The sequence below is a fragment of the Ovis aries genome, chromosome 20 (assembly GCF_016772045.2).
Source record: "Ovis aries strain OAR_USU_Benz2616 breed Rambouillet chromosome 20, ARS-UI_Ramb_v3.0, whole genome shotgun sequence".
NCBI classification, from domain to species: Eukaryota; Metazoa; Chordata; class Mammalia; order Artiodactyla; family Bovidae; genus Ovis; species Ovis aries.
The window spans coordinates 27935676-27950424 of NC_056073.1; the positions used below are offsets into that span (position 1 = coordinate 27935676).

The 14749-nt window shown below is 51.8% G+C and overlaps 2 protein-coding genes and 1 long non-coding RNA gene across 4 annotated transcripts; 2 read left to right on the forward strand and 1 right to left on the reverse strand.

The window, feature by feature from the left end:
* The first annotated feature begins 1358 nt into the window (after nucleotides 1–1358).
* RNF39 (ring finger protein 39) lies at nucleotides 1359–6805 on the forward strand. The gene is made up of 4 exons (XM_027958389.3): nucleotides 1359–1896; nucleotides 3593–3615; nucleotides 3831–3922; nucleotides 5354–6805. The coding sequence occupies exons 1-4, from the start codon at nucleotides 1531–1533 to the stop codon at nucleotides 5932–5934; spliced, it is 1062 nt and encodes a 353-aa protein (XP_027814190.2). The 5' UTR covers nucleotides 1359–1530; the 3' UTR covers nucleotides 5935–6805.
* PPP1R11 (protein phosphatase 1 regulatory inhibitor subunit 11) lies at nucleotides 6742–9876 on the reverse strand. Of its 2 annotated transcripts, none has more exons than XM_004019006.6 (3): nucleotides 9598–9876; nucleotides 8429–8537; nucleotides 6742–7993 (listed from the first exon to the last, which is right to left on the reverse strand). In XM_004019006.6, the coding sequence occupies exons 1-3, from the start codon at nucleotides 9664–9666 to the stop codon at nucleotides 7791–7793; spliced, it is 381 nt and encodes a 126-aa protein (XP_004019055.1). In that variant the 5' UTR covers nucleotides 9667–9876; the 3' UTR covers nucleotides 6742–7790. The 2 variants fall into 2 exon arrangements, with proteins under 2 accessions (XP_004019055.1, XP_011956413.1); XM_012101023.5 differs by lacking the exon at nucleotides 9598–9876 and adding an exon at nucleotides 9363–9569.
* A 139-nt stretch (nucleotides 9877–10015) lies between these two features.
* LOC132658309 (uncharacterized) lies at nucleotides 10016–13952 on the forward strand. Its single transcript, XR_009597742.1, has 2 exons — nucleotides 10016–10099; nucleotides 12514–13952. It is a non-coding gene; the product is annotated as an uncharacterized LOC132658309 (long non-coding RNA).
* Nucleotides 13953–14749: the final 797 nt, after the last annotated feature.

The following is a 14749-nucleotide window of genomic DNA, read 5'->3' on the forward strand; positions in this document are numbered from 1 at the left end:
ATCCCTGGTCTGGGAAGATTCCACATGCCATGGGACAACTAAGCCTCCTGTGCCACAACTACTGAGACTGTGCTCTAGAGCCCAGAGGCCACAACTATGGAAGCCCGTGCGCCTAGAGCCTGGGCCCCACAGCAAAAGAAGACACTGCAATGAGAAGTCTGGTCACTGAAGCTAGAGATGGACTGTGTGCAGTAATGACGACCCAGCACAGTCAAAGATAAATAAATAAATAAATACATTAAAAAATATATATAGACGGGAGTTCTATGCAAAAAGTTGACTCATTGGAAAAGACTCTGATGCTGGGAGGGATTGGGGGCAGGAGGGAAAGGGGACAACAGAGGATGAGATGGCTGGATGGCATCACCGACTCGATGGACATGAGTTTGAGTGAACTCCGGGAGTTGGTGATGGACAGGGAGGCCTGGTGTGCTGCAATTCATGGGGTTGCAAAGAGTTGGACACGACTGAGCGACTGAACTGAACTGACTCTAGGGATATGAAATTAAAAAGGGGCAGGGTGGAGTCACAGCAAGGCCATAAATCAGAAGATCTGGGTATGGCTTCACTTCGGGTCATCACCTGTGTGACCTTGACAATGCCAGCTGTCTGGGTCTCGGTTGACCAAAAGAGTGAAAATAGATAACCTTTGGGTACACACCAAAGAAGGAGAGGAGAGAAAAGTGGAAATAGAAACATACACAGGGAAAAGAGACAGAAACAAGTAGCAAGAGAGATATAGGAAGAAACAAGAGAGGCCTGGGAGCCAGCCCGAGGCAGAGCGGAGAGAACCCGACCCGGACTCCTTGAGGCAGGAGTGTGGGCGCCTGCTTCCCACCCCTTACCCCAAAGCTTCGGTGTCCTTAAGGCCTTAATAGGTAAGGCAGGCAGATGGAGAGAGGCACCTGGAATGACAGCCACTTGCCAGCGCTCAGAGGCCTGCCAAAGCCACACAAACCAGATCTGTCTTCAGTGCCCCCAGCCCCCCAGATGTAGGTGTGCCATCCACCTGGAATGACTCATACACTGGCGATGTGGGCATACATACCAAAAGCGAGCCTGGGCACCCTGCCCACCTGCACACTGCAGGCCAAGGGGAAGGCGAGATCCTGGCTCTTGAGGGAGGTGGGGTGGGGTGGGCTACGCACCCCACACCTTGCTACTTTGCTACCTTGCCCCCAGAGCGCCTCCTAGCGACCACCTGCTCGGCTCGAGACCTAGGTGTCCTTTCCACCCTCCTCCCCCGAACCTTACCGGGAAGCGGGAGAACCAGATGGGGTGTTACGCAAGGCCTGATGTTTACCTCCCGCAGGGGCCTCCTCCCTCCCTATAAAGCCTGATGTGGTGGGGAGACTGGTGGAGACAGACTGGTTGAAGAAGGAGGCGATCCCAGGAAAGCGTCGGAAAGTTAATGCGGGAGGCGGAGAGAGGGGCAGAGACGCAGCCAGCAGCCGAGGCGCACCGCCATCTGCGCCCCCGAAGGCGGTCGCGGTGGTCGCGGAGGGGACGGCGCCCGGGCGCTGGCTCCCCATGGAGGCGTCCGAGCTTCTGGGACCGGGGCTGGTGGAGCGTCTGGAGCAGCTGGCGACGTGCCCGCTGTGCGGGGGCCCCTTCGAGGACCCGGTGCTCCTGGCGTGTGAGCACAGCTTCTGCCGCGCGTGCCTCGCCCGCCGCTGGGGGACCCCGCCGGCGACTGGCCCCGAGACGCCCCCCACCGCCTGTCCGTGCTGCGGCCTGCCGTGCCCCCGCCGCAGCCTGAGGTCTAACGTGCGGCTGGCGGTGGAGGTGCGCATCAGCCGCGGGCTGCGGGAGAAGCTGGCCGAGCCCGGGGCCCGCGCGGGGAAACGCCGAGGCGGGCGCATCCCTACCATGGGCTGCCTGGACCCGCAGGGAGAGGTGAGGCGGGGTGCGCTTCGCGAGTCCGCAGCTGTCCGCGGAAGGGGCGATCGGCTGGGGAGAACAGCAACTCCCGACCCGGGGCCCTTCTGGAAGTTTAGGCAAAAGAAGGAGTTGGGAAGAGACCAGCTGAGGACGAGGGGGCGGCGGCTGTCAACTGAGAGTTGCCGGGACGCACGGCGGGAAGGAGTTGACGCTGTGCCCAGAGCCAAGGGGGCTGGACGGATGCCCGGCTCTTGTTAGAGGGGCTGGAGGGAAGGGGTTAGGGAGGCAGAGAAGGGGCTGGGGCACTAGACAGAACGCGGGGAGACCCCCGAGGCCCTGCGAAGAGCGCGCGAACTGGGAAGCTGGGAAAGACGCCACTGGGCGCCCGTGAGGAGGAGGCCCGGCGGGGAGGAAAGGGGAGGAAGCAGACGGGGGCGGGAGCGAGCTGGGGGCCTGGGAGGTTGGTGAGGGAGATCGGAACTCTCCCAGGGGAGGAGCAGGAGGGAGGGCGGAGAAAAAGCGGGAGTGGAGGAAAGGAGGGGGGCTGTCAAAAGGAGGGAAGAAGAGAGGCAGGTCCAAACTTTCCTGCAGCGTCCTGGGGTAGGCCCCCGCGCTCCGGTCTAGGCCTTGCTGTGTTGTTTGTTATTGTTGTTCTCAGCTCCGCCCAGGGCCCCAGGCAGAGGCGGACACGGGTGGAGGCAAGGTCCGGGAGAACAACCTGGGGACCCCTGGCTCCTCTCCACTTCCCACCCTGATCACCCACCCTCCCACTCTCCCGCGTCCCTCCTGGGCCTCTGACTCCTTGGCGGTCAACCATCCCCGTTCCCTTGCTCGACCCCCAGGCGCCCCGGATTCCCTACTGGCTTCTCGCCAGCCGCCGAGCCGGTCTAGAGTCTTGTTTTCACCCTTTGAAGTCTACACATACCTAATTAGTCTATGTATAATTGGCATAACTAGACAAGTTGTCTTTCCCCTCTTCCCTTCACCATCCCTCTGGTCTGCCCCAGTCTTCCCCACTGGACAGAGAAATCGAAAGAGGGGATCCTAGAATTTGGAGAGGGAGCATCCCACGCCCTCTCCTGGCTCCCAGGGTGCCCTGCAGGTCGGCGGGGCCTTCTGGGACACATCCAAGTCCAGCTGTCTCCAGCTGTCTCCATGGTTAGGATAGAGAGACACAGAACAAAAGGCCCAATAAATGCCACTGGGCTTTTATGGCAAGAGGGGAAGCGGTTTTATTATAAGACTTCAGGAAACGAACTCTTAGCCTAAGGACTCTAGGTATGTGTTTGGTCTCTGTGATGGATAAAGCTGGATGTTTATCTGGGATACACCCTCAGGAAGGTGGATGAGGATAGGGGCTATTGACACAGAGAAGGTAGGTGGGGAGGAAGCAGGGAAAGGTGAGGACTCTGGGGGCAGAAAAAGGCCGGGATGATCTTAGGGAAGGGGAACTGAGTGGCTCTGGGGCGAGGGAGGCAGATGGTGGGGGGTGGAGTTAGGGGGATGAGAAAGTGGTGATGGACAGGAAGGAAAGGTCATGCAAGAAGAAGGGGAGAGTGAGAGGAATAAGGAGCACATGGGGCTAAAGATGGGAGATCACTCTGAGATGTGGAGAGGGCCCTCACCAGAACAGACCCAGCCACCTGAGGGTGGGGAGCTCCCCTCAGGATGAAGCCCAGAGCTCACACCTGTTTTTTTCTGTCCACTCCAGGATATGAAGATGACATGGAGAAGGTGAGTTCCATTTTTACTGTTTCTTCCTTTCCACTACCAGCGGCCACATCCATCACCTTGTCACGGGAACCACATCTTTGCCCCCATTCCCAGACAGGTTTCCTGGGTTGGCCTCACCCTTTTCTGCCCCAGAGATGTGAGTGGGGGACGGGTGCAGGCATCAGAGGGCAGAGGGTGTCTACCAATTTCTTGACCCTTCTCCCTCATCCCTCCAGGTTTGATGCCCCATCACCCAAGGCATCTAACTCAAAGGATGAGCTCCCTGAAGATTACCCAGTGGTCAAAAACATGCTTCACAGACTGACGGGTAAGGAGGGCAGAAGAGAGGGAACTAAATGAGAGACTTTTCAGTTTGTTCCCTTTTCTCAAATATGATCCAGTCCTTTTTGATGTCTCTCTTAATTTCCTAGGGCTGCTGTAACCAAGCACCTCACACTAAGTGGCTTAACAGAAATTTAGTGTCTCATGATTCTAGAAATAGAAGTCAGGTGTCAACAGCATTGGTTCTTTCTGATCACTGGAAGGGAGAATCTGTTCCAGGACTTCTCTCTTAGCTTCTGGTAGCCTCGGGTGTTCCTTGGCCTGTGGATGGCATTCTCCCTGTGTCTTTCCTCTGGACACACTTCCCCCTAGACACACTTCTTGGGTCCAAACTTTCCCTTTTTATAAGGACATGGGTTATATTGGATTAGAGTCCACCCTAATGACCTCATTTTAACTTGATTACCTTTATAAAGATTCTCTTTCCAAATACAGTCAAATTCTGAGGTCTTGGGAGGACTTCATATCTTTGAGGGGAGGGGAGAACTCGATTTAACCCATAACAAGGTCAAGCCTTAACCCTCATGTTCCAGCCAGTCTCCCCTTTCCTGTTCATACTCTCACACAACAGACCCCTGGAGGTCAGGTGCTTCTGAAGAATCTCTGCTGCCACTGCTTCTCATCACTCCTTCCAGAAGTGTCCCGGAACTCACATGTCTCCTTGCCCCTGGGGCTCTGGGCCTTCTCTGCAGCTTCTGGGGAGTTCCTCCCATCACTCCCACGGCTGTCCTCTGCCCCTCTTTAAACTGCCTAGAGAAGGTGCTCCAACCTGTTGGACACCCACCATCCCACCAAACCAGATGGCTTCTAGTACCCCTAGTCCAGAAATCTTTCTTCAAAGCACCTCATACACACAAGGTCAAGGACTAATTCTTTCTGGTCCCTTGGCTATCACCGCCTTCTCTCTCCTCCGCCCCACCCTCCCTATAGAACTAGGCTTGTCTACTCCCACCTATTTCCGTGGGTGGTGGGCTGGTTTCTCAGGATACTTCGGATTCCTCCCTCTGCCCACTCCCTCACTTGGGGTGCTGGTTTCTGGTATCAGTCCTCCTCTTTAGCTCCACCTTTCCCATCCTGTGGACCCAGCTCCCACGCCCTGCCCCAGATGCTTCAGATTGACGTATCGGTCTTCTGGCTCCCAAGAAGTCAGTCCAGGTTCACTCTCCCCAAGTCCACAACCCAGGCAACCCCTCCTTGAACCTCTGCGCTATGCCCCTGCCCTGGGCCGGCAGGGTCCTTCTCCAGGCCCAACTCTCCAGAAGGAAGTGGCCCATCAGCGCCACTCGCCCAGGCCTACTAGCGGGGACTCGCCCAGGCCTACTCTTCATTCGCGCGGTTGTGAGCCTCTTGCGTCCGACCCCGCCTCCGCCTGGGAAAGCCCTCTCACACGGTCTTCCTCGTGCCTTCCTCTCTCCAGCCGACCTGACCTTGGATCCTGGCACCGCACACCGCCGCCTGCTCGTCTCTGAGGACCGCCGTAGCGTCCGACTGGCCCCACCGGGGACACCGGCGCCCCCCGACTGCCCGGCGCGCTTCGATCAGCTTCCAGCGGTGCTGGGGGCGCAAGGCTTCGGGGCTGGCCGCCACTGCTGGGAGGTGGAGACCGCCGACACCGCCTCCCTCGGAGACTCTTCCGGAGACGATGAGGACGACGGGGAGAGCCTCTACGCCCTGGGCGCGGCCGGGGAGTCGGTGCGCCGCAAGGGCCGAGTAGGGCTGTGCCCCGCGGGCGCCGTGTGGGCCGTGGAGGGCCGCGGCGGCCGGCTGTGGGCCCTCACCGCCCCGGAGCCCACCCCTCTGGGCGGCGCCAGGCCCCCGCCGCGGCGCATCCGCGTGGACTTGGACTGGGAGCGGGGCCGCGTGGCCTTCTACGACGGCCGCTCCCTCGACTTGCTTTTCGCCTTCCAGGCGCCCGGTCCCCTCGGGGAGCGCGTCTTCCCGCTGCTGTGCACCCGGGACGCCCGCGCCCAGCTTCGCATCGTGCCCGCGGAAGGCTGAGAAGCTAGCCCACAATCCCCGTTCTGGCCTGGCCCAAATGAGCACGGACATCCGTACTCATTCCAGGGATCCTCCCCACGCCCACTGGGCAAATGTATTGAGAAGCACCCCGGACCTCCCTCCATATTCTCCAAATAGGACCTCAACTGGCCTTGTTTCCACATCCATGCCCAAAGCGGAGTTCTTGAACCTCCTTCCCTCCATCTCGGGATGCTCCTCCCCCTCGGTTATCTCAGTACTTCCCCCAGGGATCCCTCCCCTTCTATATTTCCCAGGCTTGGTTGGGGAACAGGTCCTGCCCCATCAGTACTGGTAAATGGCTCATTTTTAATACACAGAGGGCCAGCTGGTCAAATATTTACCTCCCACCCCTGCCCCTCCTCCTGGCAAAGAAGAGCACGGTGCCCTCTCCACAGCTCTGAGGTTTGGGCTTCCCTGCCTCCTCCACTCTAAGGTTTCTCTTCAAGACAAAGGAGACCTTCCTCCCCTAAAACAAGAGGCTTAACTCAGCCGGGGGCCTTAGGGCTCTCTTTTTTTTGGAGATACGGGGGCAGGACAGTTCTATTTCACCCTGACGACCTTCCATGCTTACAGCCATTTCCTGTTAAGAATCTTAACCAACAACCCGCTCCCCCACCAGCCCCACAGCCAGCTCCATATGAGCATGGTACATACTCATAACACGGAACCAATGGTGCTACCTCTCCTTTTCTCAACCTGGGAATGGCCCAGACACCCCAAATTTGCCCTTGTGTATATAGCCTCACTTTTTTCCCCATATGTATAAATGGGTCCATATTTAACACATTTTGTGATGTTGGGTTATTTATTTTGTGCATTTGTGGCAATAAATGAGATCTCAGTGGTGGTATGGATTTGACTGATCTCTGCAACCGTGCACAGCAAAAGGCCTGGAAAACGATATCCAGATCCCAATAAGGGGTGGGGAGGGCTGGGAGGGCTGGACGTCTGGGCTGGGAGAGACATCAAGGCCTTGGAAGGAAGGGGTGAGATTGCATCTCTTGGCTCCCTCCCTTTTCCATCCTCTCCCAGGGACCCAGGCCCCCGGGGCCGGGTTGGATCTGTCTCCTAAGTTGGAAGACCAAAGGCTGAGGAGATAGTGGGCTCTAAGTGACTAGTCTTGGAGCCAGTTTTGTCAGAAACCCTAGTCACATGAGAACAGTGAGGAGAGGACATGCCCATTTCTTTTTTCCATTTCTCATTAAAGGTGAAAATGACAAAGACCTCCCTCTCTCCTAACTCCTCTTAAGGGCTTGGGGGAAGTGGGCAGGAGAGGAGAGAAAGGGCTAGGAGCCCTGAGGTCTTACAAAAGACCTCACATCCCACAGGCAACGACTAACAGTTAGGATGACATAAATACATTAGTGGAAGAGCTCTAAAGCCAGGATTAACAAGCATAGCTGGAGCAAGATTGCCTGGAATCTGACTAGGACCCTGGCAGTGAAAGCTGGGGCTGCTGGAAACCCAATTTAGCTGTTTGGAACTCAAGTAGAGAGTGCAAGGGGCCAAGATAACTGGATCCCAGGACAGGCAGTTTGGCAGTGAGAACAAAGGAAAAAGATTGGGATCAAGATGCCTGGATCCCTGGAGAGAGGAGGCTGGGTATTGTAAGGAGAAATGAGGGCTGGGGGAACCCAGAAGCCTGGGTTCTGGAATAGCAGCAAGTCAGAATTCCAGGATCTCTGTCCACCTTCCTCTCCCTCTTCCCTCTGTCAGGCAGAGGAGAGGAGAGGAGGGGGCTGGAGAAGGGATCAAATCGTGGGTTTAGTCCCCGAGTAGCCACATGAGTACATTCAGGGCCAGACAGACACAGGAATGGTGGGGGAGCGAGGAATTTAGTGCTGCATTGGCCCTGGAGGGGGCTGGGAGGGGTCAGGAGGCTGGGGAGGGGTGGTGGGGCTTGGTCCCGGGGTTGCATGACGCCGTCCTTTGCGGTGGCCCCGCACACAGTGTGTATGACCACAGCCCTCCTCTTCCTCGTCATCACTCTCCGTGGAGCTCTCGCCAAAGGCCCGAGGTTTCTCATAAATACAGCAGCCTGGATTTGGATGGAGGAGCCCAGTGAAAAAGGAAGAAGAGTTCAGATGTAGCGTCAGTTCCATTCCCACTGGATCTCAGTCAAAACTCCTATTTCCTACTATCTTCTTCTACCTTCCAGATCCAGCTTTCCCAGGCCTACGCTCTGGGACTCTGTCACCCACCCACCTTGCCTTTCCAGGCAGGAATCCAAAGCTCCTCTTCTCCCACCTCAGATACCTCTTGACTTTAGGCCTTGGCACATCGAAATTCAAGCCCCTCCCTACCTCTTTCCCTCTAACTTTAACCTCCTCTCCTTGATACCAGAGAACCACCAAGGCAGCCACAGGACTGTGAGCATCTGGGGGCTTCGGGAAGGCCAGTGAATGCCAGAAGACAAAAGATATGCTGAGGGGAGCCAGGATTCCAGTGTTACTGTGGAGCAACAATTACTCACATTTTGATGAGCGGCGGCCCATGTGTTCATTGTCCACAGTGTCACTCGTCCATTCCACCTTTTTCTCTGGCTTCCGTTTCCGAAGTTTGATGGTTAGGCTCCGGTTCTCCTGGAAGGTTAAGAAGGATAGGCATACCTAGCTAGTCCCCTCCTACTAACTCTTCCCGTTTCCTCCCTGAGGCCTCCTTTCTTCCCTTCCCCAGTTCAATCAGGATCACAAACACAGCAACAGAGGAGCTGAGGCTGGGAGAAGATAAAACAGAACAGGTTTTTGACCTCAAGGAGTCCCTTGAGGAATTCTGTTCTTAGTAACCACTAGTATACAGAGAAGATACAATTCCTAACCTAGGGAAAGTCCCAGCAAATCTTCAAAGGAAAATATAATCCTTGCTGTTCCTCCGTCTTCTTCCCCAAATTATCCTTGGTGGTGTTAATACATGGAAATTATTTTCTCAATCACCAATCCCTAAACTTTGATCTCCCTTTCTTTTCCCAGAACGCCTGTTCTTTTTCCCATTAAAGAAATGACTATTCTCACATCTTTCATCCTCAAGCCCAGCCCTCCCAACCTGTTATCCACCTATTCTCCAGCATCCTGGCATCTCTAGTAACTATTACTCTAAACTCCCTTAATCAAAGGGTTATTAAGCCCGACAGGAACATCTCCCTTTGAAAGCAATGTTTTTGCAAAAATGTTGTTTTTCTCTACATGTCTAATTTTTCAAAATACTCCCATAATCTCCCTTTTCTTGTTCCCTCATTCCCTCTGCTTCCGTTTGCAATAATCCCTTCAAGAAATATTTATTGATAAGCATGCTTAGTGTCAAGTTTCTCTACAGCGAGTTTCCAACCATGCTTTCTCACACAACCCTTCATTTCCCCCAGCACATCCCTTGCTCATTAATCGCGAAGTTCCCGGTCTTTCAGTACTTACAGACACCACCATCCCAAGCAGTATCACCTACATCTTAACTCTATTGCATGTCACTTGACCAGCCTTCTGCACCAACTCTGACACACCAAAAAATCCCTAACACTCTGCGATTCCCCCACACCCACTTCCTCCCATATCCCTAGGCCCAGCCCATCCAGCAACTCTCCAAAGCTTTATCCCTTCCCTCCCGGTATCTCCCAGACCCCTGAACAGCACCGCCCCCAGCCTTTCTCACGGGCTCGGTTGTCACGGTAACCGTTGTCTCAGTGACGGTCTCACTCAGCCCGGCCCCTGCCTCCGCCATGGCTAAGGCTGAGAAGAGAGAGAAGCGGAGGAAAGGGGATGAGGCACCCTTCTGTCTTTTCTGTGTCTCTGAGGTCTAAGAGAATCGGTATCGATTCAGATTAGCAGCCAGGATCCTCCACCTTCTTTTTTCCCCCTCCTCCTGGGCCTCCGCTGCCCCACCCCTGGGGATAACCTGTCCAACCCCACTTCCGGCTCCCTACTTCCGGGTGTGACGCGTTCTGTGGTCCCCCTTTTCCCTTCCTGGCACTAAATGCGTCAAAGCGCCGGGTCGCCGGATTAGTTCCGCCGTAATGGGACAGTGCGCAGGCGCCGCAAGGAGGCGACACAACTTTGGCGGAAGAGGCGTCACTTTGGTACGGGAGCAGCAGGCGGGGCGAGCAATGACTGCATGGTCTTGCAACGCAGAGACTGAGCAGGAATCCGCGGTGGAGGTTAGAACTGGGCCTGTTCCTGAAGGCTGGGTACTGCACCCGGTTCAGACGTCCCGTAGCTGAGTCCATTCCATTGCGTGTGTGTGTGGGAGGGCGGAAAAAAATAAGGGGCAATAGTAATGATCCTACCACAGCCTAACTTCGTTTCCTTATTGTTTTGTCTGGGAATTAGGCAGTCGGGACCTGGGAGCAGCTGGAAACACACTTGATTAAGACTTTTAATCCTCCCTCTTGCCCATAGGGGTTGGAGCAGGGCGCTTAATACACCTTCAATATGGATTCTTTCCTGTCACTGGCGCATGAAACACTCAGAGTCTGCGTTTTAGCTCCAAGTCTACAACAACTAATGGGGAAGGCTGGAAAAAATACTAACAAAAATATAAGACATTAGAATATTAACATAGATGTAAGACTCATTTTACATCTATGAAATTAAAAGACGCTTACTCCTTGGAAGAAAAGTTATGACCAACATAGATAGTATGTTCAAAAGCAGAGACATTACTTTGCCTACTAAGGTCCGTCTAGTCAAGGCTATGGTTTTTCCTGTGGTCATGTATGGATGTGAGAGTTGGACTGTGAAGAAGGCTGAGCGCTGAAGAACTGATGCTTTTGAACTGTGATGTTGGAGAAGACTCTTGAGAGTCCCTTGGACTGCAAGGAGATCCAACCAGTCCATTCTGAAGGAGATCAGCCCTGGGATTTCTTTGGAAGGACTGATGCTAAAGCTGAAACTCCAGTACTTTGGCCACCTCATGGGAAGAGATGACTCATTGGAAAAGACTCTGATGCTGGGAGGGATTGGGGGCAGGAGGAGAAGGGGAAGACAGAGGATGAGATGGCTGGATGGCATCACTGACTCGATGGACGTGAGTCTGAGTGAGCTCCGGGAGATGGTGATGGACAGGGAGGCCTGGCATGCTGTGACTCATGGGGTTGCAACGAGTCGGACACGATTGAGCAACTGAACTCAACTGAAGACTCACCTGTGAAACTGAGTTTAGTCACATACTGCCTACACTTGCTCTGGGGTGGAGATGAGAAAGATTAAACACAGAAATGGTCATCAGTTCAGTTCAGTCACTCAGTTGAGTCCAGCTCTTTGCAGTCCCATGAATTGCAGCACACCAGGCTTCTCTGTCCATCACCAACTCCCAGAGCTTACTCAGACTCATGTCCATCGAGGTGGTGATACCATCCAACCATCTCATCCTCTGTCATCCCCTTCTCTTGCCTTCAATCTTTCCCAGCATCAGGGTCTTTTTAAATGAGTCAGTTCTTCTCATGAGGTGGCCAAAGCATTGGAGTTTCCGCTTCAGCATCAGTCCTTCCAATGAACATTCAGGACTGATTTCATTTAGGATGGACTGGTTGGATCTCCTTGCTGTCCAAGGGACTCTCAAGAGTCTTCTCCAACACCACAGTTCAAAAGCATCAATTCTTTGGCACTCAGCTTTCTTCACAGTCCAACTCTCACATCCATACATGACTAATGGAAAAGCCATAGCTTTGACTAAATGGACCTTTGTTGACAAAGTAATGTCTCTGCTTTTTAATAAGCTGTCGAGTTTGGTCATAACTTTTCTTCCAAGGAGCAAGCGTCTTTTAATTTCATGGGGCAGTCACTATCTGCAGTGATTTTGGAGCCCCCCAAAATAGTCTGTCACTGTTTACCTATCTATTTGCCATGAAGTGATGGGACCAGATGCCATGATCTTAGTTTTCTGAATGTTGAGTTTTAAGCCAACTTTTTCACTCTCCTCTTTCATTTTCATCGAGAAGCTCTTTAGTTCCTCTTCACTTTCTGCCATAAGGGTGGTGTCATCTGCATATCTGAGATTATTTATATTTCTGCTAGCAATCTTGATTCCAGCCTGTGCTTCATCCAGCCCAGTATTTCTCATGATGTACTCTGCATATAAGTTTTAAGCAGGGTGACAATATACAGCCTTGATATACTCCTTTCTCAATTTTGAACCATGTGTTGTTCCATGTCCAGTTCTAACTGTTGCTTCTTAACTTGCATACAGATTTCTCAGGAGGCAGGTCAGGTGGTCTGGTATTCCCATCTCTTTAAGAATTTTCCAGTTTGTTGTGATCCACACAGTCAAAGGCTTTGGCGTAGCCAATAAAGCAGATGTTTTTTTTCTGGAGCTCTATTGCTTTTTTGATGATCCAGTGGATGTTGGCTCCTTGATCTCTGGTTTCTCTGCCTTTTCTAAATCCAGCTTGAACATCTGGAAGATCATAAATTACAATATAAGCCAGTTTGTAAGATAAAAATAAGTATATGTTTCTCAAGGAGCAAAAGAGTGGTAAAGAACAGGCAAGCAGACGAATGAGTTTTTTAGGTAAAGAAAGCAGCGTATAAAGTACTTGTATGTACTGAAGAAAATGCATTCCTATATTTGCAGAGTACATTGTGAGAAACGCTGGGCTGGAAGAAGCACAAGCTGGAATCAAGTTTGCCAGGAGAAATATCAATAACCTCAGATATGCAGATGACACCACCCTTATGGCAGAAAGTGAAGAGGAACTAAAAAGCCTCTTGATGAAAGTGAAAGTGGAGAGTGAAAAAGTTGGCTTAAAGCTCAACATTCAGAAAACTAAGATCATGGCATCTGGTCCCATCATTTCATGGAAAATAGATGGGGAAACAGTGGAAACAGTGTCAGACTATTTTTTTGGGCTCCAAAATCACTGCAGATGGTGATTGCAGCCATGAAATTAAAAGATGCTTATTCCTTGAAAGGAAAGTTATGACCAAAAGATAGCATATGCAAAAACAGAGACATTACTTTGCCAACAAAGGTCCGTCTAGTCAAGGCTATGGTTTTTCCAGTAGTCATGTATGGATATGAGAGTTGGACTGTGAAGAAAGCTGAGTGCCAAAGAATTGATGCTTTTCAACTGTGGTGTTGGAGAAGACTCTTGAGAGTCCCACGGACTGCAAGGAGATCCACCCAGTCCATTCTAAAGATCAGTCCTGGGTGTTCATTGGAAGGACTGATGCTAAAGCTGAAACTCCAATACTGTGGCCACCTCATGCGAAGAGTTGACTCATTGGAAAAGACCAATGCTGGGAGGGATTGGGGGCAGGAGAAGGGGAAGACAGAGGATGAGATGGCTGGATGGCATCACTGCCTTGATGGACATGACTTTTAGTAAACTCCAGGTGTTGGTGATGGACAGCAAGGTCTGGCGTGCTGCGATTCATGGGGTTGCAAAGAGTCGGACACGACTGAGCTACTGAACTGAACTGAAGGAGAGTTCCAGATGATGACTGACAGGTAGGTGTGGTTATGAGGCCCTGTAAAGTTTGCAAGAAACTTGGAGATTATCCAGTCAGTGAAAGGCTTAAAATAGGACAGAGACATGAACAGATTTTACCAGATTTCAGGAGTGGGGCACTAAAGTCAATTACCAGAAATGTTCAAACACACAGTGGAGGAAGCTAACTTGCCCATCTGTCTAAGTTTCCATGGACAGTATATCAGTTCAGTTCAGTTCCATTTAGTCGCTCAGTTGTGTCCAACTCTTTGTGACCCATTAGACTGCAGCAAGCCAGGCTTCCATGTCCATCAACTCCTGGAGCTTGCTCAAACTCATGAGAGCTCCCAAAATATAAAGGGCCACACAACTGTAAGATAATCATGACTGTCATCATCTAGGCACTACTTAAACCAAAGAATGCAGGAATACTAATTCCCAGGCTGAAATTTGAATATGCTGATTGTGCCTGGACTAAGTATTTGTTTGCCTTTAAAGTTTTCGGCTCAAACTGAAAATAGTAAGCTATGACTCAGCATGTAGAATAAAGTCCATTAAAATAAAAAATCATTGTGGATTGGGATTCCTGTTGATTTTTTTTCTACTTTTCTATATATGAATCTGTTACAGTGTTAAAAATATGTGTATTTATGTATATATATATATATCAGTTCAGTTCAGTTCAGTCGCTCAGTCATGTCCAACTCTTTGCGACCCCATGAATCACAGCACACCAGGCCTCCCTGTCCATCACCAACTCCCAGAGTTCACTCAGACTCACGTCCATCGAGTCAGTGATGCCATCCAGCCATCTCATCCTCTGTCTTCCCCTTCTCCTCCTGCCCCCAATCCCTCCCAGCATCAGAGTCTTTTCCAATGAGTCAACTCTTCGCATGAGGTGGCCAAAGTACTGGAGTTTCAGCTTTAGCATAAGTCCTTCCAAAGAAATCCCAGGGCTGATCTCCTTCAGAATGGACTGGTTGGATCTCCTTGCAGTCCAAGGGACTCTCAAGAGTCTTCTCCAACGCCACAGTTCAAAAGCATCAATTCTTTGGTACTCAGCTTTCTTCAGTCTGGCTCTCACATCCATACGTGACTACTGGAAAAGGCATAGCCTTGACTAGACAGACCGTTGTTGGCAAAGTAATGTCTCTGCTTTTGGATATGCTGTCTAGGTTGGTCATAACTTTCCTTCCAAGGAGTAAGTGTCTATATATATATATATAACATTATCTCAAGAGCAATTAAAAAATTTCCAGAGTGTCCACCTGTCTTTGAGTGTAGATTTTATTGTCCAAACTTACATATCAAATGAATCTGATTCCGAGTTTTCTTTTGAAGCTCACTATCCAAACTCCCACCTTTTGTTTCCCTAAACTC

Bases quoted from the DNA above. Each gene is read 5' to 3' on its own strand.
- RNF39 (XM_027958389.3), top strand. From the start codon at position 1,531: ATGGAGGCGTCCGAGCTTCTGGGACCGGGGCTGGTGGAGCGTCTGGAG. The intron at 3,616-3,830 runs GTGAGTTCCATT...TCATCCCTCCAG, and splicing joins ATGAAGATGACATGGAGAAG to GTTTGATGCCCCATCACCCA. The intron at 3,923-5,353 runs GTAAGGAGGGCA...TCCTCTCTCCAG, and splicing joins CATGCTTCACAGACTGACGG to CCGACCTGACCTTGGATCCT.
- PPP1R11 (XM_004019006.6), bottom strand. From the start codon at position 9,666: ATGGCGGAGGCAGGGGCCGGGCTGAGTGAGACCGTCACTGAGACAACG. The intron at 8,538-9,597 runs GTGAGAAAGGCT...TTAACCTTCCAG, and splicing joins TTACCGTGACAACCGAGCCC to GAGAACCGGAGCCTAACCAT. The intron at 7,994-8,428 runs GTGAGTAATTGT...ATCCAAATCCAG, and splicing joins GGGCCGCCGCTCATCAAAAT to GCTGCTGTATTTATGAGAAA.